General features: G+C 58.1%; 1 protein-coding gene across 5 annotated transcripts in view; it reads left to right on the top strand.

The window, feature by feature from the left end:
• FLT4 (fms related receptor tyrosine kinase 4) overlaps window positions 1-24,850 on the top strand; it is a 94,450-nt gene that overhangs the window by 4,410 nt on the left and 65,190 nt on the right. For 3 of the 5 annotated variants that reach the window (XM_070460453.1, XM_070460440.1, XM_070460430.1), the window contains exons 2-24: window positions 9,244-9,340; window positions 10,038-10,282; window positions 10,482-10,594; window positions 10,716-10,878; window positions 11,091-11,230; window positions 11,503-11,671; window positions 11,967-12,088; window positions 14,720-14,870; window positions 14,956-15,118; window positions 16,542-16,671; window positions 17,772-17,880; window positions 18,876-19,238; window positions 19,514-19,660; window positions 19,759-19,890; window positions 20,042-20,148; window positions 20,424-20,559; window positions 21,033-21,137; window positions 21,707-21,820; window positions 21,987-22,075; window positions 22,196-22,346; window positions 22,897-22,991; window positions 23,359-23,481; window positions 24,713-24,824. In XM_070460453.1, coding sequence (XP_070316554.1) covers window positions 9,244-9,340; window positions 10,038-10,282; window positions 10,482-10,594; window positions 10,716-10,878; window positions 11,091-11,230; window positions 11,503-11,671; window positions 11,967-12,088; window positions 14,720-14,870; window positions 14,956-15,118; window positions 16,542-16,671; window positions 17,772-17,880; window positions 18,876-19,238; window positions 19,514-19,660; window positions 19,759-19,890; window positions 20,042-20,148; window positions 20,424-20,559; window positions 21,033-21,137; window positions 21,707-21,820; window positions 21,987-22,075; window positions 22,196-22,346; window positions 22,897-22,991; window positions 23,359-23,481; window positions 24,713-24,824 — 3,276 coding nt within the window. The remainder of the gene's footprint in view (window positions 1-9,243; window positions 9,341-10,037; window positions 10,283-10,481; window positions 10,595-10,715; window positions 10,879-11,090; window positions 11,231-11,502; window positions 11,672-11,966; window positions 12,089-14,719; window positions 14,871-14,955; window positions 15,119-16,541; window positions 16,672-17,771; window positions 17,881-18,875; window positions 19,239-19,513; window positions 19,661-19,758; window positions 19,891-20,041; window positions 20,149-20,423; window positions 20,560-21,032; window positions 21,138-21,706; window positions 21,821-21,986; window positions 22,076-22,195; window positions 22,347-22,896; window positions 22,992-23,358; window positions 23,482-24,712; window positions 24,825-24,850) is intronic. The other 2 variants (XM_070460446.1, XM_070460436.1) reach the window with 1 other exon arrangement.

The following is a 24,850-nucleotide window of genomic DNA, read 5'->3' as shown; positions in this document are numbered from 1 at the left end:
CAAAAACTGCTTTAGCAGGACCGCTCTGAAACACAGATCTGAGCCTTCCTCAGCCCCCCAGTCCCCCTTGGGCTGATGGTACAGGCCCTCCTGCTGGAGGGCCTCCTCCAAGAGGAGCCCGAGCCCCATGTCTACCTAGCCTGCACCCACACCACAGCCTCACTGTGTGAGCTTTCTTCTGCTCCACATACATGCGAGAGGCTGCTAAGAATTGCAGGCAGAAGGTGATGCTGCACCAGCTGGGAGGGATTTACTAGGGCAGGAAAAGAGCTTCATTCCCCACCCCTTGTGGGCCCCAGGAGCACAGAATCTAAGCTTTAGGGTAGGTTCACGACACGCGCTACCAGTGAGTCCCACCTCAGTCTGAAATGGTTAATCAGATTTCTCCACACAGAATATGTGAAGATTTTAACCTTGTGATATAGGCTGTTGTCCCTGTTTTGGAGATTAGTAAAATTAATTAGAAAATTAGAGTAGTGAAATGGCTCATTAGATTGTCAGAGCAGCTTTGAGGGAAGTGACAGGTGTTTGGGGTCTGGTGCCAGATGGCATAAGGGCTGAGGAGCAAGAAGGGGCAGGTATAGCTGGCATATCCATATTCCAGCAAGGTAGGCATGTGGGGTCCTAAATTGCTGACCACCTCGTGGACATTTTCACCTAGATGTCCCAGAGAGCTTTCAAAAACAGCACACTGCTGGACACATTGCTTTCCCCTGGGCCTGCCCCTGGCAGATGAGCCTACTCTAGTGCAGGACCCCTGCTCCTCCATCCCCACCTCCACCTCTGCCCACACACTGTGCACTGTAATTTGGTCCCCTGGATCCTCAAAGCCAGTCAAGAGCAATCCAGGGCCAAGTCCCACGCTGGCGATGCCACCCTGGAAAGGATCTAATCCTTGCATTGAGGAACTGTTGAATGTAATGAGTCAAGTTGCCGCATGAAGCTGTGGAAATGTGCAGAGAGGCTCCCAGGAACCTAAAAATGCAAGCCTAGGGCTGGAGCAGGTACCAGGCAAGTGACAAGGGTGACTAGAGAGTCATATGAGAAGCTGAGATTCCATCTCCAAGTGGCAGAGAGGCAGGACATGGTTTTAGGTAGAAGAAGAATTCGTGTTCTAGAAGGATCCTCTAACCACTGCAAAAGGCCTGGACCAGTGGGGAGAGGAAAGTGTGGTAACCCAGGGATGGGACACTGAGGCTGGCCAGACAGTCGAATGGCGAGGAAAGGGGCTGAAAAGGACAGTCCGAGAACATCTAGGGGTGGCAGTCGGACTAGAGGACATCTGCTGCTCAGTGTTTGAGCTCTGGGGGTGCAAAGCACTCTGCCAGGGTGGTAGGGAGAGGCACGGAGCAAGCCTGGTGCTTCCAGCCACTCTGCTGTTGATGCTGGTTCTGAGGAGGTGTAGAGTAAACAACAGCTTCCGTACTCCTGTCACCCGAAGGTCATCTCTGACTAGTGAGTTAACCTCCGTGTCTTAGGTTTTTCATCTGCAAAATGATCAGGATAGTACCCACCACAGGGGGCTTCCCTTGTGGTTCAGACTGTAAAGAATCTGTCTGCAATGCAGGAGACCTGGGTTCGATCCCTGGGTTGGGAAGATCCCCTGGAGAAGGGAAGGTTTACTCACTTCAGTATTTTTGCTTGGAGAATTCCATGGACCGAGGAACCTGACAGGCTACAGTCCATGGGGTCGTAAAGAGCCGGACACGACTGAGTGACTAGCATTTTCACTTTCTTCTTTCAGGAGGGCAATAGAGGGGTGTGGTACGCACAAGTGTGTAGGCTGTGCTGGCATACAGAAAGTGTCTGCACTTGTTGTCTGTTGTCGTAACAGGATGTATTGGTGTAAGCAGAATTTGAGGGTCAAAATGAATGAGCATAATTTTCATTTCTGTGAGTGCCTGTTTGCCCACAGCCTTGCCAACACTGGGAATCCTCTATCATTTTTATGCTTGCTCGTCTGGGCTCGGGGGCCCTTCTGTGCTGCCCTGTGGCTCCTTGTGCCCCCAAGTGGTGGGGATGCTCTAGGTCTTAGGGCTGGGGGCACTTGGCAGGAAGCATCTGGGAAGCAGAGCCCCCTAGGGCTGGCGCTCAGGAGAGCTGCCAGGGTGGGTGGGGGAGCTCAGAGGTGGGCCACCTCTAGGAGGCGGGTGCGCACCTTGAGCAGGGCTCCGGTTAAGTGAGCCTGCCAAGAGCCTAAGGCTGGGCCTGTGACCCATGGCCCCACTCGGGGACCTTACTGCCCCACGCTGCGCCCCAGTTCCCTGACAGCTCTACCTGCCTGACAGCCCACAGTCACCAGCGCTCTGCCACATGGCCCTCTGCGCTCCGTGCCCTCCTCCTGGACCAGCAACTTCTTATTCATTCTACAAAGTCCATTTCAACTCTTGTGAACGCTCCCTTCCACTGGCAATACTTTCTCTGACTGCCCCGCAGCCTTGGCAGTGTGACCAGAGTCCCAGGTCACAGTGAGCTGCTCCAGGTGTGAAAGGCACAGTCCTCAGCAGGCAGAGACAGCAAGGCTGTCAGTCTGCCTCATCCCGCAGCAGCGCATTCTTACCACGGTTCTTCGTGTGATAGTATGTTATTTGTGGTCTGTGCTTCTCAATCCTGGGGACAATTCTCATTTCATAGGCGTGGATGGGGGAAGTGACTTGCCCAAGGTCATACAGTCAGAGTGACATGAGAGGGGACACAGCTGGGCTCTCGGGGCTCTGAGCCCTCTCTCTGAACAGCCCCTCCCAGCCTAGCCTTCTCAGCCCTGCAGGGCGGCACCCAGACTGCCATCCACGTGGGGGTGGGGGGGAACGCCAAGGCAGAACACGCCGTGAGCCTTCCCCCAAGGTCAGTGCACAAGCCCGGCCCCAAGAGCGAAGGGAGAGCAGGCTCTCCAGCTTGGCTGAGCCCTGGGGCTGCTGCACAGAGCCCCCGCCTGGCCTTCCCTGGCCCCGGCGCTTCCCCCTCAGCTTGCCTGCAGTCTGCAGGGCCAAGCTGCTCAGGAGACCGTGGATCCGACTAGCAGGACTGCTGTACAGCCCCTCTTACCCACGGGCTGATCATGACAGGGCCTGAAAAGAAACTGCCAGATGCAAAACCCACTACTGTGACACATGGCCAGAGGTGGAGTGGCAGCCCCAGGCTGGAGCAGCCTGCTGACATCATGGGCCTGGGTTGGTGGTGCTGGACCTCAGGACAGAGCTGTGGCCCAGTCACATCCTGGACCTCAGGAGCCATCAGTGATGCAGTCCTTCCCTGTGTGGTAGTTGAGGGCCAGGGGTGCTCAGCAGTGGATGCTGGGTGTGGCTGATACCCTGACTGTGTGGCAGAAGTACTGGGAGGTGAAGCTGGCCAGGAAGGGGGCCAGTGGGGCAGGGCAGAGCTCTGGAGGCCGGGCCGAGGGCATTCATAGATCCGGAGGGCCACAAGGAGCCAGGGAAGACGTCCTTTGGGCTGAGGGGCAAACTGGAGGCCAGGGAGGAGACTGTTCGGGAGCAGAGAGGCTGGGAGCCTGGCACTAGCGGCCGCAACGGGAGAGGAGGAGACGGAGAAGTGTGAGGGCCGGGTCCCAGGCAGGGGTGGGCCTGGGTGGGGCAGACTTTGGCTCCTGCACAGCTGCTGGTTGCCGCTGACCTGGAGCCTGGAGCCTCAGTGTCCTCCCTGCTGACTGGACTCCCCATCCCTCCCTCCCTCCCAGTAAGTGTAAGGATCGAAGGAGGCGATAACTGCTGGGAAGTGGTCAGTATCTGGCCCACCGGCCTTCCCACCCTCCTGTCTGCCCCTCACCCAGGATCCTGGTGTGCTGCTCTCATACCCAGCACCTGCAGCTGACCCCAGGGCCCCCTGCCCAAGGCTGCTGACAGCACGGGAAAGAGGAGGGATGCACTCTGGCCCCCTGACCTCAGCCTGGCGCCTACCCTGCCTGCTCTGCTCAGGCCTGGGGGCCAGGGCCGCTGGCCAGGGGAAGGAAGAAGCCAGTTCCTGGGCCAGGAACAGGAAGGCAGGGGGACTGCAGCAGAGGCCAGGATGACAGAGCTTCCTGCTTCGGGAAGGGAAGGACAGCGGGGACAGACAACAGCCAGGCAGGAAGGATGCGCCTTCTTTGGGGTTGCATGTGGGGGCTGGGCAGTATAGAGCCTCAGGGCATGGCAGCACAGGCCTGAATCTCCCCCAGCTGCTGAGCAGTCTGGGGTATTCATGGTCACCAGGGGACCTGGCCTTTGAAACTGGAATCTTTTACAAGGCACAACAAGGTTTGACAGAGTTTTAACCCAAAGGTTGGCTGCAGACGTTTGTTTAGCCAACCAACCAACCATTCAGTCAGCCATTCATTCATCCTTCTCTCCATCCATCCATTCATTTTTCTACCCATCCCACCATCTGACCATCTGTCCTTCCATCTAGCCACCCTTTCTTTTTTCCACATTTTCATCCTTCCATCCATCCATCCTTCCATTCATCCACTCATTTGTCCTTTTGTCCATCTGTCCATTTGTTTATTCATTCAACAAGGATTTACGGAGCCTTGACTGTGTCAAGTGCCGTGCTAGGCATGGAGTGGGCTGGAAAAGGGACTGTTTGGGTCCTTACCCCACTGAAACTTATTGTCTAGGAGAGGAAATGGAAAAACATAACTTAAGTAAATAACAAAATTACATATTATGACAAGAAGAAAGAAATAACCAACCAGGAGGTTAAGGTGGAGCTTAAAGGAGGACTTAGGTTTTGGGGGTGGGGAGTGCAGAGGTCATGTCTAAGCTGAGGCCTGAAAGTGAGAAGGGCCTGGCTGTGCAAGGCATGTGAGCAGAGGCTCATCAGGAGAGGTGTGTGTAAAACACTGAGGCAGGAAGGAGCCTGGTGTGAAACGGAGCAGCCTGGGGCCATGGGGGCTGGAGGACAAGAGCAGGAGGCGAGAGTAGACCTGGAGGGTGTGGAAGGGGGCGACGGCCAGGCCTCAGCAAGAAGTCTGGAAGTTCCTTGAAGTAGAGTGGAAAGTCCCTGATGAAGTTTAAGCATGATTTTATCCCTTAAAGCTGCAGTTGACAGAAGGGGGTCTGGGCTGGAGGTAGAGATTTTGTAAGTACTGAGTCGGCCAAAAGTTTTGTTTGGGTTTTTCTATATGATCATATGGAATAACCTGAATGAACCTTTTGGCCAACCTAATACACGACCACTTAAGAGCGACAGTATTTGGTGCAGGGCAGAAGGGGTGAAGACGCGGGGAGGGTGAGCTCGCAGAAGCCAGCAGAAGAGGGAACAGCCCTGCTGCCTGCCCTGGAGAGCCTCCTCCAGCAGCAGAGGTCACGGGATACCTTGCCAGTGGCTCCATGAAATAGACAAGGAGGCTGCGCTCTGTGGGAAGATGAGCAAATGTGAAAGGAAGGAGACAGCGAACAGAATTTTTGCTATGAATGGGGGTAGAAAAGGGGAAGGGAATATAGGATCAAGGAAGTGAGGAGTTTTTGTTTATTTGTTTGTTTGTTTACAAGATGGGAGATGATTGCATAGAGGAAAGTCGGTAACCAGAAAAGAAAGAAATGATCTGCAGAGGTTGGCTCCCCAGCATGCTGGAGGGCTTGGCCTGGGGAGCAGGAATGTCAGAGATGAGGGTGTGGGAAGGGCGTGGGACTTGAATGTGGGAAGATGAGGGGTCTCCATCTGATGGCTCTCCTTCATTAGTGCTGAGAGGGAAGGAGGAGGGACCGCCCTGGGCTTCAGCCCGAGGGTCGCTTAGGCTCTGCCAACAGGAGAGAGAGGGGAAGCAGCACAGGCCTCGGGCTTTCTGCTGTGTGCCGCGCCTCTGAGGGACGTGGGCACTGCAGGGCTGGGGAAGCAGGCAGGGGCAAGGGAGCATTCAGAATGATGGGCTGTGGGCCACGCAGTGCCAAAAGAGGGCTGGGGCCAGGAGGAGGTGGCAGTGCAGAGGGGTTCCTGGCCAGGACGTTTTGATGAGGTTGAAGGACTTAGCAGTGGTGAAACTTAGCAGGAGACAGAGGAGGCAAAGAGAGAAGCACAGGAAAGTAGGCACTCGATGATGACACAGCTTCTGGTGGGGACCAAGACCAGGGTATGCCCAGGAAGTGAAGGGAGAAGGGAGAACAATGGAGATGAGGACCATGAAGGCCAGGGTGCTGGTGACTCAGTGCTGTGGCTACCGAAGTTCTGAGAAATGGCCTGGATTGAGGTGGGGGGACCTGAAGAGCCAGGAGCAGAGAATGAGGGGAAATGACCAGGACAGGGCTGATGACAGCTTTAGTGGGGAGTGGGTGGTGCTGCTGGAAAAGGGGAAGTGACCACAAGGAGTTCTCCGACGTGTGCAATGGGGAGCAGTAACCACCCCAGGGGCAGTGGTGTCCTCAGAAATGCAGATTTTAGTTAAGGCAGGAAGGATGGAGGAAGTCAGTGATGTGTACAGTGAAGACTACTGCTCACTCAGGGTCCAGCAGAAGTGGGGTTGCAGAGTCGGGCATGTGGCTATAAAGGAGGGGCTCTCAGATGGGTGAGAGGGTTGGCAAGCATAATGGATGAACCTCCTGTTTAGCATAGTGATTCAGATGCTTCCTTTGGTGGGATGATAGCCTCTAGGGAGGAAGCTCCTATAGGCTCCATACCTCATATAGCCACTCAACCCACCCATCCTTCCACATGTCATCCATTCATTCATCTGGTAATCCTTCATCCATCCTACCATTCTTGAATTTGTTGTTGTTCAGTCACCAAATCATGTCCGACTCTGCAACCCCATGGACTGTAGCACATCAGTCCTCCCTGTCCCTCAACAATCTCCCAGTTTGCCCACATATTCTTGAATACATATCCTCAACTTTGGGTGTGTACCTCTTTTGTCCGAAGGCTAGGAAGATGAATAAAATGCAGTCTCTGTTCAGATGTGACCGGAAAACCATGATTTAGTCTAGTAAGTATTCTAGCAGCTTGAGCCTAGGAGCCAGCACTGCCTGAGTGTCTCCTGAGAGACTGCCCCTTATAGAGGGACTTGTGAATTAGAACCTAAAGAGGAGAGCCGCAGCAGAGAAGCAAGTACAAATGTCAGGGTGAAAGAATGAACACAGAGACTTCAAGATGAAGTCTGGCACTCGGGGACAACAGTGAGAAGCCTGCCTCTCAGATGTCTCGAGAGTTAAAGCCAGAGAGAAGAGGAGTGGGCAGAAGGGATGGGCCTGGGCTCTCCCCACTTTATCTTGGAAGCAAAGGAGAGCTGCCAAAGGAAGCTGGGCTGCTGACTGCACAAGCTCTAGTGCCAAGGGCATGCCCTGGAGAAGCATCTCAGCGAAGGGGGCCCTAGATTGGCCTTCCCAGGGGCCCCAGAGTAACGCTACAGCCCTCACAATGGGGTACAAAAGACCCAGGGCAAACAGGTCCTGGCCGCTGCCCGTCTCCTCTGGTTCCCAAACACCAGCCTCAGGCCTGACCCCCGAGTGGTCCACTAGGGAGCTGGTTCTGTCATCCCTTCACACGTCCAAACCCAATCCATCATCCCTGCCCCTCCTCCGCTTCTGTAGCTCAGAAGCCAGTTTGTAGAGTGGCTTTATCCACATTCCACTGCCTGGAAAATCCCACTTCTCTTTGAAAATCCACCTTAGAGGTGTCCTCCTGGCATTCACTCCCGGCCCATCACCACCAGAAGGAATCCTCCCCACTGTGGGGCCTCTCCACCGGAGCAGCCCCAGGACTGGGTGAGGAGCTGTGATGGGGAGCCGGAACCCACCCTGGGAAGGAATGGACCTGCTACTTTCCCACCTGGGGACCCCAGGGCGGGGCTTCTGTGCTGAGTGCCAGGAGGGGGTGCACTGGCTTCAAGCTAAGAAGAGACTGCCTGGTGGTCCCAGCAGCTGGCCGTGCAGTCCAGCTGGAGGGCCTCAGGTTCCCTGGCTGGACTAGATACTAGTTGGGTTGGATGCTCAGTGAGGCTGTCTGCCGCTAACCAGTGGTGGTGTGGTACATAGAGAAGTCTGGCCAGGGGGAGGCCAGGCCCTGGCAGCTATCAGGTCCATGTGATGCTGAACTGAGATCTTGGTATGCAGAGTGGGCCACATCCTGTGCTGCTTTCTAGGGCAGCTTGGGGTCAGGGTGATGTAGAACCAACTATAGTGGGGATTCCTCCAAGCTCTGCCTCCCACAGTTAGCTGCCAGGGCAAGACTCTAAGCCTCAGGAAGCTGAACTGGGCAGGGCAGAGGAACTGGACCTGTGGGACTGGGGCCTAGGGCAGGGCAGCGGGCTGTGACCCCCAGGAGGACAGGGACTCAGGGGAGGGACAGAACACAGCCCTGGGCCTCCAGCCACACAGTCCTCACTTCCTGTTGTCTCAGGATGGTCCTGGCAGGATGCATCTGCCAGAGTTCTAGGCCCAGACCTCCCCTGGGGCCTGCTCCCACCCTCCAGGATCATACACACAAATACACACACAAGTTCACGTGCACACATGCACAGACCTGTCAATAACACGCATGCACAAAATCACACACAGCACTCATCATCAGTCCTATAAACACAGATCTATGCCCACAGACACCTAGGCACACAGAGACAGCAGACATGCACACACACGTGTACACACGCATGCAACACTCCCCTGGGGAGGAGGAGGGAGACTGAGAAGCCGCGTGGGCAGCAGGGCCAAGGTCCTGGAGGGCCACAGGTCAGTGTTTAACCAGGCAAGGCAATTCTCTGTTTGGGGGTTAGACCTGTTGGAATAATGGAGGGACAGAGGCAGGGGAGGCAGGGAGAGGGGAGCACGGGCAGCCAGAAGGGGGCAAAGAGAGACCGATGGAGCCAAGCCCATGTGAGACGGACTCCGCGGGGTGCAGAAGAGGGCAGGGTCACAGGAAGAGTCCCAGGGAGAGACAAGGCCTCAGTCCGGGGCATGTCTGGGGCTCTGCGCTGTGCAGTGGCTGGGGATCTTAATGCAGAGGAAATGTACTGCAGGCTTCACCTGAGGTAGGAGGAAGCCTGTGGTCTCACCTGTTGGCTGTATGTCGGCAGCTCCGCTCCTGGGGACCGGAGGCCTGAGTTCAGCCCAGGCCTCAGTCAGGGCTCACTTGGGGCTGCAGCCAGCAGGCAGGCGGAGCCTTAGGCAGAGGTTCCCAGATGTCTTGGGCCATATCGGTCCTGCTCCCGGCTGAAGGGCTAGGCAGCACCTGCCCTGCGGAGGGGCCCGCCAGCACCAGCTCCATATCATCACGTGAACTTATGACCCAGCCCCACGCTAGCCCTATCTCCCAACCCAGGCCTGGCCAGTGGCTACTCCATGACCCCGCCAACCCTGAACATCACGGAAGAGACATATGTCATCGATTCCAGTGACAGCCTGTCCATCTCCTGCAGGTATTCAGCCCTCACCCAGGGGGGCCTGGGCCTGGGTCCCTCCTGCCTAGCAGGCCAAGGAGACTAGAGAAGGCAGAGCCAATGGTGGCAGAGGGCTCAGAAGGCAGCACCCCAGCCCCGAGGCAGAGAGGCCTCAAGGCTTAGGGTGCTCCCAGGTGGCTTCAGTGTAGGTTCCTGGAGGCACAGACCATCCCCAGCCCTGTAGACGCAGGCACCCTGCACCCTACCCCACTTCACCCATACCCACCCCTCACAATCTCCTACAGACCACAGATCTCTCACCCTGCATCCATCCTTGAGTCAACCCATACTGACCGGGGCCACCCCATGCCCACCCCCAGGTTATCCTACACGAATGCTCGGTTGCCTGCACCCACAGTCAGCCACCCTTCACTGGCCCCAGACCCACCTGCACAGACTGCCAAGCTGTGATCTTCCCTTCAGCCCCAGCTATAATCTGAGGCTCAGGCTTTTCTGAAGGACAGCCTGCCAAATGCAGGCCCAGGCGCCATGCAGAGGCCCCAGGGGGCTCAGGGGTACCCTCCCCTGTGTTCATGGTATGTGCCCAAGTGCTGGTCGGCCCTGACCTCTGAGTGAGAGGGGCTATGAGCAAGGCTGGGCCTCTCAGAGGCTCCACAGGGACTGTCCCCCAGCGCTGGAGCCCGGGCCTCTCTTGATGTCCTGCCTCCTTCACCAGGGGGCAGCACCCCCTGGAGTGGGCCTGGCCCGGGGCTCAGGACGTGCCAGTCCCAGAGGAGAAGGATGGTGAGGACACGGGGACCGTGCAAGACTGTGAAGGCACAGACGCCCGGCCCTACTGCAAGGTTCTGCGGCTGCAGGAGGCCCACGCCAATGACACAGGCAGCTACCGCTGCTACTATAAGTACATCAAGGCTCGCATTGAGGGCACCACTGCGGCCAGCACCTACGTATTTGTGAGAGGTGAGGGAGCCCAGAACCCACCCCCAAGGGTACTCAGGAGCCATGGGCAGGGTCCTGGGTTCTCAAGAGGTGGCTGGCATCTGTGGCTGCCACCCCAGCCTTGGGACCCTGGGGGAGCAGGGGCTGCCCTGCGGCCCCACACCTGGGCAGCCTCCCTGAGCCCTGCCCGCCCCTCCCTGGCCCCGTCTCCTCTCTTCAGACTGGCAGCAGCCATTCATCAACAAGCCAGACACGCTCCTGGTCAACAGGAAGGACTCCATGTGGGTGCCCTGCCGGGTGTCCATCCCCGGCCTGAACGTCACACTGCGCTCGGTACAGCCCTGCCCGTCTCCACCCTCGATCCGGCCCTCCGGCCCTGTCCCTTGGAAAATGGCCACTCATCTGGCCAAGGGGCAGGGGTGGCTGGGCCCTGACAGCCCGTGCGTCCCTACAGCAAAGCGCGGCACTGCAACCTGATGGACAGGAGGTGGTGTGGGACGACCGCCGGGGCATGCGGGTGCCCACCCCTCTGCTGCGCGATGCTCTGTACCTGCAGTGTGAGACCAGCCGGGGCGGCCAGGCCTTCCTGTCCAACCCCTTCGTCGTGCACATCACAGGTAGGGGGCCGCCCGGGGCTGCAGGACCCTCCCCCAGCGGCTGCTGCCCTCGTCCTGGGAGGAGAGCTGCAGGAAGAGGACAGGAGCCCTCTAATTGCCAGCAGTGGGGCTGTAGGCACCACGGTCTGGCTGGTCTCAGGGGGTGCCTGTGCCCTGTTCTCTACATGCACTGTCCTACAAAGGACATGGGGTCCCTGTGCATGTGTCACCAGGCAACGAGCTCTATGACATCCAGCTGTTCCCCAAGAGATCGCTGGAGCTGCTGGTTGGGGAAAAACTGGTCCTGAACTGTACCGTGTGGGCCGAGTTCAACTCAGGTGTCACCTTTGATTGGAACTATCCGGGGAAGCAGGTGAGCTCGGCATCCCTGGCAGGGGCTGTACCTGAATCCTTCCCAGGAATCCCTGTCACAGCCCACACTCTCCCTGGTCTGGCCCACACGTACTTCCCTCTGTCCCAGGAGCCCCTGTCTGATAGGGAAGTTTTCCTATCCCAAGGAAAAGTCAGAGTCTGAGTCCAAAGCTTCTGGAGCTGCTGCTGTTTGGGCTGGGGGGTGTGCCTTTGGGGGTCAGTTCTGTCGGAGCCCACCTGCTCTGAGCCTGTGCTTCCCCTGGTCCTGGGCAGGCAGAGCGGGGTAAGTGGGTACCAGAGCGGCGCTCCCAGCAGACCCACACAGAGCTCTCCAGCATCCTCACCATCCACAACATCAGCCAGCGTGACTTGGGTCCCTACGTGTGCCAGGCCAACAATGGTATCCAGCAGTTCCAGGAGAGCACTGAGGTCATTGTGCACGGTACGGCCTGTCAGCTCCTTGTGGCCAGTGTGGCTTGGGCTAGGTTGGGTGTCAGTTGTCAAGCCTGGAGCACAAGGGTTCTTGTGCAGTGAGGGCCCAGGGTCATAGGTCATGGTGCACCCGAGTAATGTGGAGTCCAGCCAGAGGGAAGGGAGGGTCATGAGTGGATGGACTGCCCAGTTCCCACGCCCCAGAGAACAGGGCATCTGGCCACTGGGGGTGGCTGCAAATCCCTGGGTGGTGCTGGGTCAGCCACACCAGCCCTGACTTTACCCTGATGTCCCCCCTCTGACAGAGAAGCCCTTCATCAGCGTCGAATGGCTCAAGGGTCCGGTTCTAGAGGCCACAGCAGGAGATGAGCTGGTGAAGCTGCCTGTGAAGCTGGCAGCATATCCCCCACCGGAGTTCCAATGGTACCTCCCTGGTTCCTGCCCCTCCCTCCCTACCAAGTCCAGTGCAAGAAAGAACCACAGAGAGGGAAGGGCAAAATTCCCCCCATCAGGGCCTACTTCCTGAGACCTAGATGGGGACCTATGCCCTGAGTGGGGGACCCCCATGAAGATTCCAAGGAATATACACATCATGTGACATTTTGGCTAGAGGGAAGGTTGGCCTGAATTGCTGCTAAACTGTGAAAGAGTGTGAATACTGGCCTGTTATGTGTGGGTGCGGTGGGCATAGCATAGGGCTTTATCTCTTTCCTGCACCCACTCAGCCTCTCTGAGGGCCCCCACTGGAGGGGATCATAGAGGAATGGCTTCAGGTTTCCTAGGCTCCTCTCCAAACAGGTTGCCACCCCCAGGAAACTTCTAACCAGAATTTTGGAGATATGATAAGGGTTTCACAAGGATTTCTGAGCTGGGCCTGAGAGCTGTGTGGCAGTGAGCTGGAGCTTCTGGGAGGCCTACAAGTTCGAGATCCCCGCTCCTGGTGTGTGACCTGAGAGTAAGGTACCCCTTGCAGGGTATGCCAAGAGTCAGAGAGAGGTCTCTAAGTGGTGGCTTGACCTCCACCGGATGCTCCCCGAGAGCTCGGGAAGGCACAGCACCCCACCATGCACCCTTCAGCCACCTGAGCAGTCCATACAGCCTGACCCTGGGAGATCACACTCTTGCTTGTCTCTCATCATACACAGGAGGGAAGCAGGCCAGGAAAGGGGAAGGGCATTCCTGCCCAAGCCCTGAGCCTCCTGGGACTCATCTGCTCTGTCCTTTCACAACTGGCCAGGGGAGCCTCACCTTTCCAGCCTGGAGCACCTCCTACCAGGCAGGATGACCTTTTCTGAAAGCCTAGAGTTTGGCAAGAAGAAGCCCAGACCTCTTCAGCCAGCATCCCACATCTCTGGCCAGAGTCCGGAAGCAGGCTTCTCCTGGGAGGGCCCTGGAAGCCCTGGGCCTGGGACTTCCGTGACTCTCCCTGTGAGGCTCAGGCTCTGGGGTCCATCAGGGCCACCTGGTGCAGGCCCGGGACACTTGAGACAGCATCCCGAAGGGTGCTGGTGGAGGCTGGACTAAGGCCCTGCCCCCTGCTCTCCCAGGCCAGTGGCACTGGCCCTGTCTGGGAGGGTGGCCAGCTCTGTTGCATCAAAGATCTGGTCCAGGCCTGATCCTCAGGCAGCTGACTTCCTCTCACCATTCCCACCACATCTGGCCCTTTTTTTTTTTTTTTTGTCTCACTTGGTCAATAGCTGCCTCCAAGAAGTGCTCAGCTGGGCCCACTGTCCACTGAGACAACTGCCCTAGGATATTTGTGGTGAGCATAACCCCACCAGGGTCAGCTCTTCCAGGAAATCATGTGATGATTACTAGCAAGTGAACAGACGGAGATCTAGTGGACAGGCTGGTCCTAGCCCCCAAAGCAGCCTTTGTGTGTCCAGCACCATGCTGACACCAAGGCTGTATCTTGGGAGACCTGACCATACCTGCAAGAAGGTGCATTTGGTTTCCCTGGTTTTCAGATGAAAACTCTGGAGTTTGAGGCAGTGAAGGATCACAAACGCAGCAGGTAGCAACCAGGATTCTGCACCAGAGCCCAGCAGGCCTCCCAGCCTGGCCCTACTCTGCCCTGCCCTGCTGTGTGACTTCTGGCAAGTCAAACCTCTTCTGAATGGGCTGTGGTGCAGCAGTTGAGAGCCAGACCCCTGCATCCCCCTCGCTGTTACTTTTCATCCCGAGGGCTGTCTCTCTGGCTTAGTAAACCAGAAGACGATTCCTGCCTGAGGGCTACTTCCAGGCAGAGGTCAGAGCTTGGGTTGCAGAGATGCTGCCTGTAGCATTCCCAACTCAGGACTGGAGAGGAGTCTCCTCTGGGGTATGAGTCATCCATTTATACACAGGTACACTGAGCACCTATGTGTGCTGGATGCTGCCCGTCACATAGGGTATATGGCAGCGACCATACGTACAGCTCAGTGTGGGAACCAACAATCAGCAGACACGTGTGTGAACACTAGCATGCAGATAAGCAGATGCAGGGCCCAGGGTCAGCTCCTGGTCCACACAGCTGCTCTGATGGCTGGGTGACGGTGGATATAGGCGAGAGGGAGCCCTGCAGATGTCTAGCGTGCAAGCAAAGCAGGAGAGTACAAAGGCCCTGGGAAAGGGGGCAGGGCAACAAGAAGCCCATGCATCTGGAGAGCTCCGGGAAGGGCAGAGTCAGGGTCAGGGCTCCCAGACCCCTACGTGCTCAGGGTCTGAGCTGCGCCCTCAGGGACCACCCCTCCACTCCTTCACAGCACACCCCTGTGAAGCCTATGGCAGAAACAGGGGCCCCTGGGGACTCTGGTTGGTCCTGAGCCTGGGGAGTGTCATGAGCCCTCACGGCTCAAACCCAGGGACCATCCGCACAGCCGTCTGTTCCCCAGTCCAGAGTCGGCTGCCACAGCCGTCACCCCTGCTGCTCATCCCAGAAGCAGGTCTGGGGCTGGGAGGCCTCTCCCGCTTCCTGACTGTCCTAGCGGTCGGGGCTGGGGCACTTCAGGGAAGGAGGGACATGACAGAGCTGGGGTGGAGGTCACAGCCCCCTGAACTCCTTTCCTGGGCCAGGTACAAGGACAAAAAGGCCGTGTCCGGGCGCCATAGTCCCCATGTTCTGGTGCTCAAGGAGGTGACGGAGGCCAGCGCAGGCATCTACACCCTGGCCCTGTGGAACACCGCGGCTGGCCTGAGGCGTAACATCAGCCTGGAGCTGGTGGTTAATGGTAGGTGTGGGTGGGGCAGGAGATGGGGAGGGGGACAGGGGGGTATTTGGGGGTACACTGACTGGCTGTCTGCCTATGTCTCCAGTACCCCCCCACATCCACGAAAAGGAGGCCTCCTCCCCCAGCATCTATTCCCGCCATAGTCGCCAGGCCCTCACCTGCACGGCCTACGGGGTGCCCCATCCTCTCGGCATCCAGTGGCACTGGCGGCCATGGACACCCTGCAGGACCTTCAGCCAGCGCAGCCTGTGAGTGTGGCTCCACCCTGCCTCCCCCACTTCCCAGCCCCATCCCCAACTTCAACCATAACCCTCTCTCACTACCAGCACCCTCCCCATAGCTCCGCTTTAAACCCAAACCCTATCATGATTCATGGATTATAGCCAACCCCTGAGCTCACCTTGCCTGAGCAAGTCAGGCCAGGCTGGACACAGGAATGGTGCAGCTCCCACCATCCTCTCACTTGAAAGCGATGCTCCCCAGACACACGACTGCATATCTGCAGGGGACCAAAGGACATGCCTCTGGGCACTAGGGATGACACCCCTCAGCAAGCAGGCAGGCCTGCGCTGGTTTTGCGAGACATGTACTGAGTGAACTCCAAGGCACACTAAGCATGTCCAGGCTCACCAGCTCATCTGTACAGTGCTCACCATGACCCCTTAGAGAGGAGAAAGTGAGGCTGGAGAAGGCACATGACGTTCCTAATGCCATGGCAGTAAGCAGCACAGCTTGCCCAACCGCTGGGCCACACTGCCCTACCTGGGGGCCAGTAGGACAGACAGTCCAGGAGAACAGAAAACTTGAACCAGCAAGGGCCAGGAATGGAGGGCGCCAAGCCGGCCAGTGGTCTAGAAGGCACTAGAGAGACAGTGAATGGTGCTGAGCAGGGGAGGGGCTAGTCACACGTGCCATTTAGCAAGAGATCCTAAGAGACAGGGGACAGGATCACGGGCTGGGGAACCAAGGGAGGCGAGGCAGCCATACAAGGCAGAGAGACTGGCCCTTGGCATGGTCAGTTAGGGAGGTTCACTAGGGGTGGCCAGCCCACAACAGTCGAGGTTCGTAAGAGATTCTTCCAAATAACTGTGAGGCTGCAGATCACTGGCACCTCCAAATGTGCTTCCATCCGATGCTCTGCATGATTACAGAGCCCTAGAGCCAGTTCTGCTTCCCTGAAGGCAGACAAGAGCCTCCCTTGAGCCCCCTTAGACCCTCATCCCAGCCGAGACCAAAGGTGCTGGGATGCACTTTGGCGGCAGCTGTAGAAGAGGGACGGAAGGAGAGGGTTTCCTGTGGCAGGGGTTAACCGGAGTGACTCTTCTGCCCCAGGAGATCTAGGTGGATTTTGCAGGAAGGGACACATGTGGGTAGGGGCAGGGGGCACAGCAGACCAGAGGATTGGCACAGAGTCACAGGCGTGTGGTGCTATGCAGGCTCAGATCCTGGTCTACTGGGTAAGGCTGTGTCTGGCAGCCCATGCAGGATGGGTTCCTGAGCCCTCAACAGTGGCCAGAAACAAAGCCCCTGCCATCCTCGCTTGCTTTGGGGGGCCAACCTTCCCCACCATGAGATGAGGTGACCCTGTGTATGAGAAAAGCTTGACCCTGCCCTTAGTGTAGTCCCTCTCTGCCTGAATCCCTAACTGCCCTTGTCCCTCCTTGTCTTTAGCAGCCAGCGGCGGCAGCAGCGAGACCGAATGCCACAGTGCCAGGACTGGAGGGAGGTGACCACACAGGATGCTGTGAACCCCATTGAGAGCCTGGACACCTGGACAGAGTTTGTAGAGGGCAAAAATAAGGTATGGACCAGCCAGGCCACCGAGTGGCTGGGGGAGAAGAAGAGAGGTGAGGTCCTTTCTTCAGAAGGAGAGAGGTGGGGTCCTCTCCTAGCCTTCTAGGTCTCCACTGGACTTGCAGAGCTCTTGCAATAGCAGCTGAGAGTCAGTAACCTTTCTACAATGTCTCTGGACATCAGCTTCCCTGCCTGCAATAGACTGCAGGGGCCAGACCTGCCGCTGCTTCCCAGAGAGGGAAGCTGAGATTTCATGGCTATGGGCCCATATGAAGAGCTGGGAGAGTTGGGGCTGGGGATGCTCCATCCTCCCCAAAGACGGCTGGCCCAGGCTGGGGGCAATCCCTCGAAGAGGCCTAGCAGGGGAAGGACTGAACAAAGGCACCCACTTCCTACAGTCACTTCCTGTTTTCCTACACACCTCCAGAGCCTCTTCCTGTTCCAGGCTGGCCAGGAAGTGCCCGGCTTGAGGTTGGGGGTGGGCTCTCAGGCTGGTAGGCAGAGCCTATGGCCCTCTCTCTTCCTCCGCTTCCAAGCTTCCTACTCCCCCAGCCCAGAGTCCTTCTGGAGCCCTGGAGCCCATTTTCTTCCCTTGCCACGACCCAGAGCGCTGAGAGGTGCTATAGGCAGCCCTGAAGGGTTTGTGGGCACATCGCAGGGCCTCACACAGTGACTCCTTGGACCACAGGCTGACACCTGATATGACCAGAGCGTGCATCCTAACTCTGGCTTGGACCAACCCAGTACCACCAGCCCCTGTCGCCTCCTCAGCATGGCAGCAGCCTGAGCCCATCTGTAGCCAGAGGGCTCTCTGGTCCTGCCTAACAGTGCCTTCTGACACCAGCCACAGCTGATGCCAGCTGTCCATCATGCTGTCCCTTGAGTTTTCAGGGGAGCCACCTCTCGCTGCTGCCCAAGGACCTCATCACCTTCTCCTGGCCTCACCAGTCCTGGTACTGTCTCTGAGCTTTGGTCATCTCCAGCCCAGAGCCTCAGTTTCCCCCGTTATTCTGGTGGGCACAGCAACTTCCATGCAGAAAGAGGAGGTGAGGGTAGGGGAACTTAGGCAGGAAATGGATCCTTATGCCTGACATGTATCCTGTCCAGACGGTGAGCAAGCTGGTGATCCAGGAGGCCAATGTGTCCGCCATGTACAAGTGCGTGGTCTTCAACAAAGTGGGTCAGGATGAGCGGCTCATCTACTTCTACGTGACCAGTGAGTGACTTGGGCAGGCCTGGATGGAGGTCAGGAACCAGGTGGGCACAGGAGGAGACCAGGCCTGGGAGAAGATAATATGCCTGGGTTGGGGCCCCATTGGGTTTCTTGTGACCTTGAGGTGCCAGGAGAGATACCCAGGGCCCACTGGGCCTCTGGGTCTTGGCAGGAGGGATAGATTTGGAGGTTATAGGCATATGAATTGGAATGAGGCAGCACCATCTGCCCCTAGGCCAGGAGGTGCCTCCCTGGGGTGCCCTCTTGTTCCCCACAGCTGCACCTTCCTCCGCTTCCCTCCCACCCCCTTCCTGAGCCATGGATCCTGCACAGCAGCTGGTTCTTATATGCATTTGGCCCTGGGAAGAAGGTCGGTGGTTGCTTCAGATTTTTCAAACCTGTTAATGACCTCAGGAATGCTAAGAAGACCATGGAAGAACAATCAGTGGACCCAGAGGTTTAAATGCAGGCACCTAGATGAGAGGTGGAGCCAAAGAAAACACTCTGCAGGAGAGAGGAGCCCAAAGTAGCTAGACAGTGAACAGCCAGAGGGACAAAAGGAAATCGGAAGCCACTGCCAAATGCTAATGAAACCAGATTGTCTCAGAAAGAGGACAGGGGTGGGAGTGTGCTCAGCAGGGAGGGAGAATGGGCATTTGGGCCCCTGCTGCGCTGCTAGCAAGAAACTCATTGGTGGCACGGGCTCCTGGGAAAGGTGGGGGCAGTATCCAGCTGGGCTTGTTCAGGAAAAACTAGAAGGGGCACGGCAGGAGGAGCCCCTGGTGGAATTGACTTGAGAGAGTTGATCTCTTGTCAGGGAGAGGGAGAAGAGGGCTCCAGAGTGTGTCCCTGGCCCAGGTACAGGAGATGTACACCCTTATTTGAGAGCTGAGTGAGTTCAAAGGTCAATGAGAAAGAGAGAGGGAGGCCCTGAGCAGGTGGGTAGGTTCGCCAGCAGCTCACGAGGCCTCAGCGAGTGGTTCCTCCTCCTTCCCCAGCCATCCCCGACGGCTTCAGCATAGAGTCAGAGCCATCGGAAGAGCCCCTAGAGGGCCAGGCCGTGCGCCTGAGCTGCCGGGCGGACAACTACACGTATGAGCATTTGCACTGGTACCGCCTCAACCTGTCCACGCTGCATGACGCGCAGGGGAACCCACTGCTGCTTGACTGCAAGAACGTGCACCTGTTTGCCACGCCACTGGCCGCCAGCCTGGAGGAGGTGACGCCCGGCGAGCGCCACGCCACGCTCACCCTCACCATCCCCAGTGTGGCACCAGAACATGAAGGCGACTACGTGTGTGAGGTGCAGGACCGGCGCAGCCATGACAAGCACTGCCATAAGAAGTACCTGTCTGTGCAGGGTGAGGCAAGCCGGGCCGGAGGGGCCAGGCGGGGTAGTGCTCCCCAAGGAGCCTTTATCCCCAGCCCAGCACGCGCCTGGGCAGTCCATTCACAAGCCCGAGCCCGCAAGAGCATCCCCCTCTCCTTCCCCTCCGGGGCTTGCACAGCCCTGCCCACCCCAAGCTCAAACCCTGACCCTTCAGCTTGGAGAGCTCCTAGCATGGGAGGGCCCTTTCCTGGAGCACCCTCCTGCTTTCTGCAGCTCCACTCAGCTCTCTCTCGACCCCACCTCCAGCCCTAGAAGCCCCACGGCTCACACAGAACCTAAGCGACCTCCTGGTGAATGTGAGTGATTCCTTGGAGATGCGGTGCCCAGTGGCTGGGGTGCACGTACCCAGCATCGTGTGGTACAAAGATGAGAGGCTGCTGGAAGAAGAGTCTGGTAGGGGGATGGATATGGGTGGAGGGCGGCGTCCGGAAGCTCTCTAGGCCAAAGCCCCAGACCTACTTGAACTCAAACGTCCACCGCCCTCGCTGCAGGAATCGACCTGGCGGACTCGAACCAGAGGCTGAGCATCCAGCGCGTGCGCGAGGAGGACGCGGGCCACTATCTGTGCAGTGTGTGCAACGCCAAGGGCTGCGTCAACTCCTCTGCCAGCGTGGCTGTGGAAGGTCCCGCCTCCCCCGCGCGCACCCCCCCAGCCCGCCTTCTGCCCACACTCGATGCCAGCTGTGCCCACCAGAAGGGGTGCCGCCCGAAGGGTGTGCCCTGTCCCCCTCACAATATGTGCACAGTTGCCACCCCCGCTTTCTGCCCACTCAGGCTCTGAGGATAAAGGCAGCATGGAGATCGTGATCCTTGTTGGCACCGGGGTCATCGCTGTCTTCTTCTGGGTCCTCCTTCTCCTCATCTTCTGTAACATGAGGAGGGTAAGCACTCCTTGTCCCCAGCTGCTTATGGGCTCTCTCTACCCTGTCCAGCCCTTAAGTTAAGGAATATGGTTCACCCTGGCTCACCTGGAAGCCTTGTATCCTGGGAGGCCCCCCAGACCCCTCCAGGCTGCACTGTTGGAGGACAGGGTTGTCCATCTGTCCCCTCCTGTGCCGGGAGCCCCTAAGGAGAGGCCATCTGTCCTGGGCACAGTTTTGCTGAAGCCAGGATGGTATGGCCAAGTCAGTGAGCTGTCCCCATACCCATCCCCCAGCCAACCCACGCAGACATCAAGACTGGCTACTTGTCCATCATCATGGACCCCGGGGAGGTGCCTTTGGAGGAGCAGTGTGAATACTTGTCCTATGACACGAGTCAGTGGGAGTTCCCCCGGGAACGGCTGCACCTTGGTGAGACCTGCTCCCAGCCTGCTTCGCCCACCCAGTCCTGCTGGGCAGACGCTGCTTCAGCTGCTCTGGGGTCAGGCAGGCTGGAGCCCTGCAATCCCTCCATTCTCAGAACTCATGCCAGAAAGTCCCACCTGGCCCCCACCTGGCCTGACCTGTCCATCTAGGCACGCATCCCCAGAACTATTATAGGGGCTCTCAATTCCCAGGCCCCTCGAGGTCACTTCCTGCTGCTCTGAGCAGGGTGGGCCTGTCACACCTGCTGGGAGAGGATGCAGGCCTTCCTGTCTGTCTCTCTCCTCCCTCTCTCCCCACCCTGCTCCCCGTGCACTTCCTGTTTGGCAGGGGGGCTCCTGACTTTCCTCCCCCTCCTGGGCCTTCCTTCCTGGCCCTCCACAGGGGTTGTCCCTTCTGCCCAGTCCTCTCCACCCACACCCCCATACAGCTCACCTGGAACCAGCTCCCTGCCCCCACAGGGAGAGTCCTCGGCCACGGGGCCTTTGGGAAGGTGGTGGAAGCCTCAGCCTTCGGCATCAACAAGGGCAGCAGCTGTGACACTGTGGCCGTGAAAATGCTGAAAGGTGTGGGCTCAGTGGGTAGAAGGGGTGGCTGAGCTGGTGAAGACCAGCAGCCCTGGGTGGGCTGGTGGGTCTGTGGTGCCAGAAGGGAAACAGGTTCAGAACAGATTCTTACCAGAGGTTATACAAGGAATCCATGGCCTGGGGCTCACCTCTGAGTTATACTTACCAGTCCCACCTAAACGTTTTGCCTCAGAGAGGGAGGTGGTATTTGCTGCACCCCCACCAGCAAGAGCGCTGGTCAGGCCTAAGCTCAGCTGAAAGTGAAATTGCTAGTCGCTCAGTTGTGTCTGACTCTTTGCCACTCCATGGACTGTAGCCCACCAGGCTCCTCTGTCCATGGAATTCTCCAGGCAAGAATACTGGAGTGGGTTGCCATTTCCTCCTCCAGGGGATCTTCCAGACCCAGGGATCAAACCTGGGACTCCTGTGTCTCCTGCATTGCAGGGGAATTCTTTACCGTCTGAGCCACAGGGAAGCCCAAGCTAGTGACCCGGGAAAAGGGATATTCAGGGCCTGGGTCAGGGGCCAGGTGGGCCCGGTTACCAAGCAAAGCCCCGTGTTGCTTTCAGAGGGCGCCACAGCCAGCGAGCATCGCGCCCTGATGTCGGAGCTCAAAATCCTAATCCACATTGGTAACCACCTGAACGTGGTCAACCTCCTGGGGGCTTGCACCAAGCCCAATGGTAAAGAGCTCAGTCGCCCTTCGGGGAGGGTGAAGCCCCAGGGCGCCCTTACCTTTGCGGGTGTGGAGGGCCAGCTGGGCCGGGAGTGGGCGGGCCACAGGAGGGCTTCGGGGCGGGCCGTGGCTGTGCAGCTTGCCCTCCAGTGCACCCTCCTGCCCTGCCCCAGGCCCTCTCATGGTGATCGTGGAGTTTTGCAAGTATGGCAATCTCTCCAACTTCTTGCGCACCAAGCGGGAGGCCTTCAATCCCCGCGCGGTAGGTGGGCGCCCCACCGAGGGCCAGGCTTCTGCCGGTGAGCCGGGCGGGGAGGGCGGAAAGTGCCTCTGCAGTAGGCGGCGAGCCTCCTCCCGCCCCGCCCTGCTTTGTGCATCACAGGAGAAGTCTGCTGAGCAGCGAAGGCACTTCTGCTCCATGGTGGAGGCCGCCAAGGCTGACCAGAGGAGGCCAGGGAACGGCGACATGGCCCTCCTCACAAGGCTCCTAACGGGCAAGGGCGGGGCGGGGCGGGCCGCTCCAGTCCAAGAAGGTAAGAGTCTGGCGTCCCCTTGCCCACAATGGCTGGCATGCTCCAGGACCCTGGGATGAGCCAACCTGGGGCCCTGCTGGAGGGACTTAACATGGGAGCGTATGAAATGCACTCTGCCTTGAAGAGAGGCCACCTCAGGAAACAAAGCCCCCATGTTCCCGCCAGAGAGTGCCATTGCGCCCTGATGGTAGGAGCTCAAAATCCTAATCCTCACGCTTAACTACCTGCACTCCTGGGGGCGTGAGACTTCTGATGTTTGATCTGGTCGTCTCTGGATAAATAAGAGTCTGCCCTGCAAACATGGTGGGGAGCGGTCCAGGCAGAAGTATCAGAGGCAGAGGTCTAGCGTGGCCACAGCACTCACTGCTCTGGGAGCAGTTAGCGGGTACCACGGAGAGAAGGGAGGCTGAGCGGCAGGAGAGGGGACCAGCAGGCTTGTTAGGCCTGGCCAGGAGGGATGCAGCCAGGTTCCGTGAGCACGTTTGGGGCTGGGTGGGAAGGGGGAGTCGCGGCTGAGGACCTTCCCAGCCAGCTTCACTTCTTTGCGCAGCCAAGGACCTGTGGCTGAGCCCGCTGACCATGGAAGACCTCGTCTGCTACAGTTTTCAGGTGGCCCGAGGCATGGAGTTCCTGGCCTCTCGAAAGGTGACTGCCCCAGCAGTCTCTTCAGAGGGGAGAAAGGCCAACACTCGCCAGCTTACCCCACAGTGAAGCTGTAGTCAAGGCACATCTCTCCCACTTTGCAGCGCTGTAGATTGAGTCCAAAGGGTAGAAGCAGACTCCCAAGATTTTCCGCTAGTCAGAGGCAGAGCTGGGTATAAAACCAGTCTGTCCTACTGCACAGCCTTCTCCGCTGCCCGCACAGTGCCACCAGCTCTCTCCATAGCAAGCTCTGGGGCACACAGAAATCTATCCTCAAAAGAGCAGGACTCATGCAGGGTACCCTGGAGCTCTAGGTGTGGGTGTGGCCACAGGGGCCTGATCGCCTCACTGCTCCTCTTCGCCCCCCTAGTGTATCCACAGAGACCTGGCGGCTCGAAACATCTTGCTGTCAGAAAGTGACGTGGTGAAGATCTGTGACTTCGGCCTGGCCCGGGACATCTACAAAGACCCTGACTACGTGCGCAAGGGCAGTGTGAGTGCAGGCCGTGGGGGGTGGGGGACTCACCGCCACCCACCTGGAAGGTCTGAGGACCTACGAGGATCCTGGAGACTCTGCTGAGGCACCTGGAGCAGGTGTGTGGAGACAGGAGCTGACAAACAAGGGCCCCGGTGCTCCAAATGGACCTTGTGTCTGGCCTTTTTGGTCCATTAGGTGGGCACTGACTCCACACACCTGCTCAGTAGGGGCTGGCCATGCAGAGCTAGATCCTACATGACATCCGTCCTCAAGGTAGACACACCTAGTGTAGCATGGTTACAGGAAAATATGTGGGTGCTAGGTGCAACTTGTGTCTCATTGGTGGTGCCCAGAGGTAGCCAGTCAGGCTTCTGAGCATCTAAATTTGTTTAGGGTTTTGCCCCAGGGGAGGAAGGAAGAGGCTTAGAGGGAGGTTGACAGGCAAATTGGGTCCAGGCTCTGAGAAGGAAATGGCAACCCACTCCTATATTCTCGCTTGGGAAATTCCATGGACGGAGGAGCCTGGTGGGCTACAGTCCATGGGGTTGCAAGAGTCGGACACGACTGAGCAACTAAACCACAGACAGCAATGAGAGGCCCACCATGCAGGGCTTTGTCCTTTATTCTCACTCTCAGGTATGTGGGGACCGTGGAGGTAACAGCCAGCTGTTCAGAAACTCCCTCCACAAGCTATCACAAGAGAGGGGTGGGGGTGCTAGGGTGGAGGCAGAGGCAAGTCAGGAAGGCCCATGGTCCTCAAGGCTCCCAGGTCACAGTCATAGGAGGGGGTCACACTAGGAGCCACCAGAGGAGGGGTCAGGGGTGATGCCAGGCTTCTGGTGTGCGGGCCAAATGAATGGAGAGAGGTGGGGCTGGTGAGGGTGTGCAGGGACACAGCATCCCCCAATACACTGGGCCAAAGGGTCTGCAGCTGGAGACAGGCTACAAGTTTTCTCTGGGAGAGCACAGGGGAAGAGAGGGACCCAGATGTCTCCCCAGAACAGTAGCAGGGAAGAAGCCTTCAAAGGAGTCACCAGGCACCTGTGGAATGGAGTGGGGGGGTGTCGGCAGGGACAGAGCCAGTGGCAGGAGCCATCTGGATACACGCAGCGTGGACCTGGCCACAGGGCCTTTCTTGTGCTGTGACTCCAGAGTCCTGGGGAGAGGAGGGCCGGGGAGGGGTGCCCCTGGGTCTGGCCTCTCTCTGTTCTTCCCCTCCCCACTGGGACACACGTCCATCCCGCAGGCCCGGCTGCCCCTGAAGTGGATGGCCCCCGAGAGCATCTTCGACAAGGTGTACAGCACGCAGAGTGACGTGTGGTCCTTTGGGGTCCTGCTGTGGGAGATTTTCTCCCTGGGTGAGTACAGGCAGCGGGCAGGGCAG

This window comes from Odocoileus virginianus, chromosome 3 (assembly GCF_023699985.2).
Source record: "Odocoileus virginianus isolate 20LAN1187 ecotype Illinois chromosome 3, Ovbor_1.2, whole genome shotgun sequence".
Lineage (NCBI taxonomy): Eukaryota > Metazoa > Chordata > Mammalia > Artiodactyla > Cervidae > Odocoileus > Odocoileus virginianus.
The sequence above is the reverse complement of the archived record's forward strand: the minus strand, read 5'-3'. Positions and strand labels throughout refer to the sequence as shown.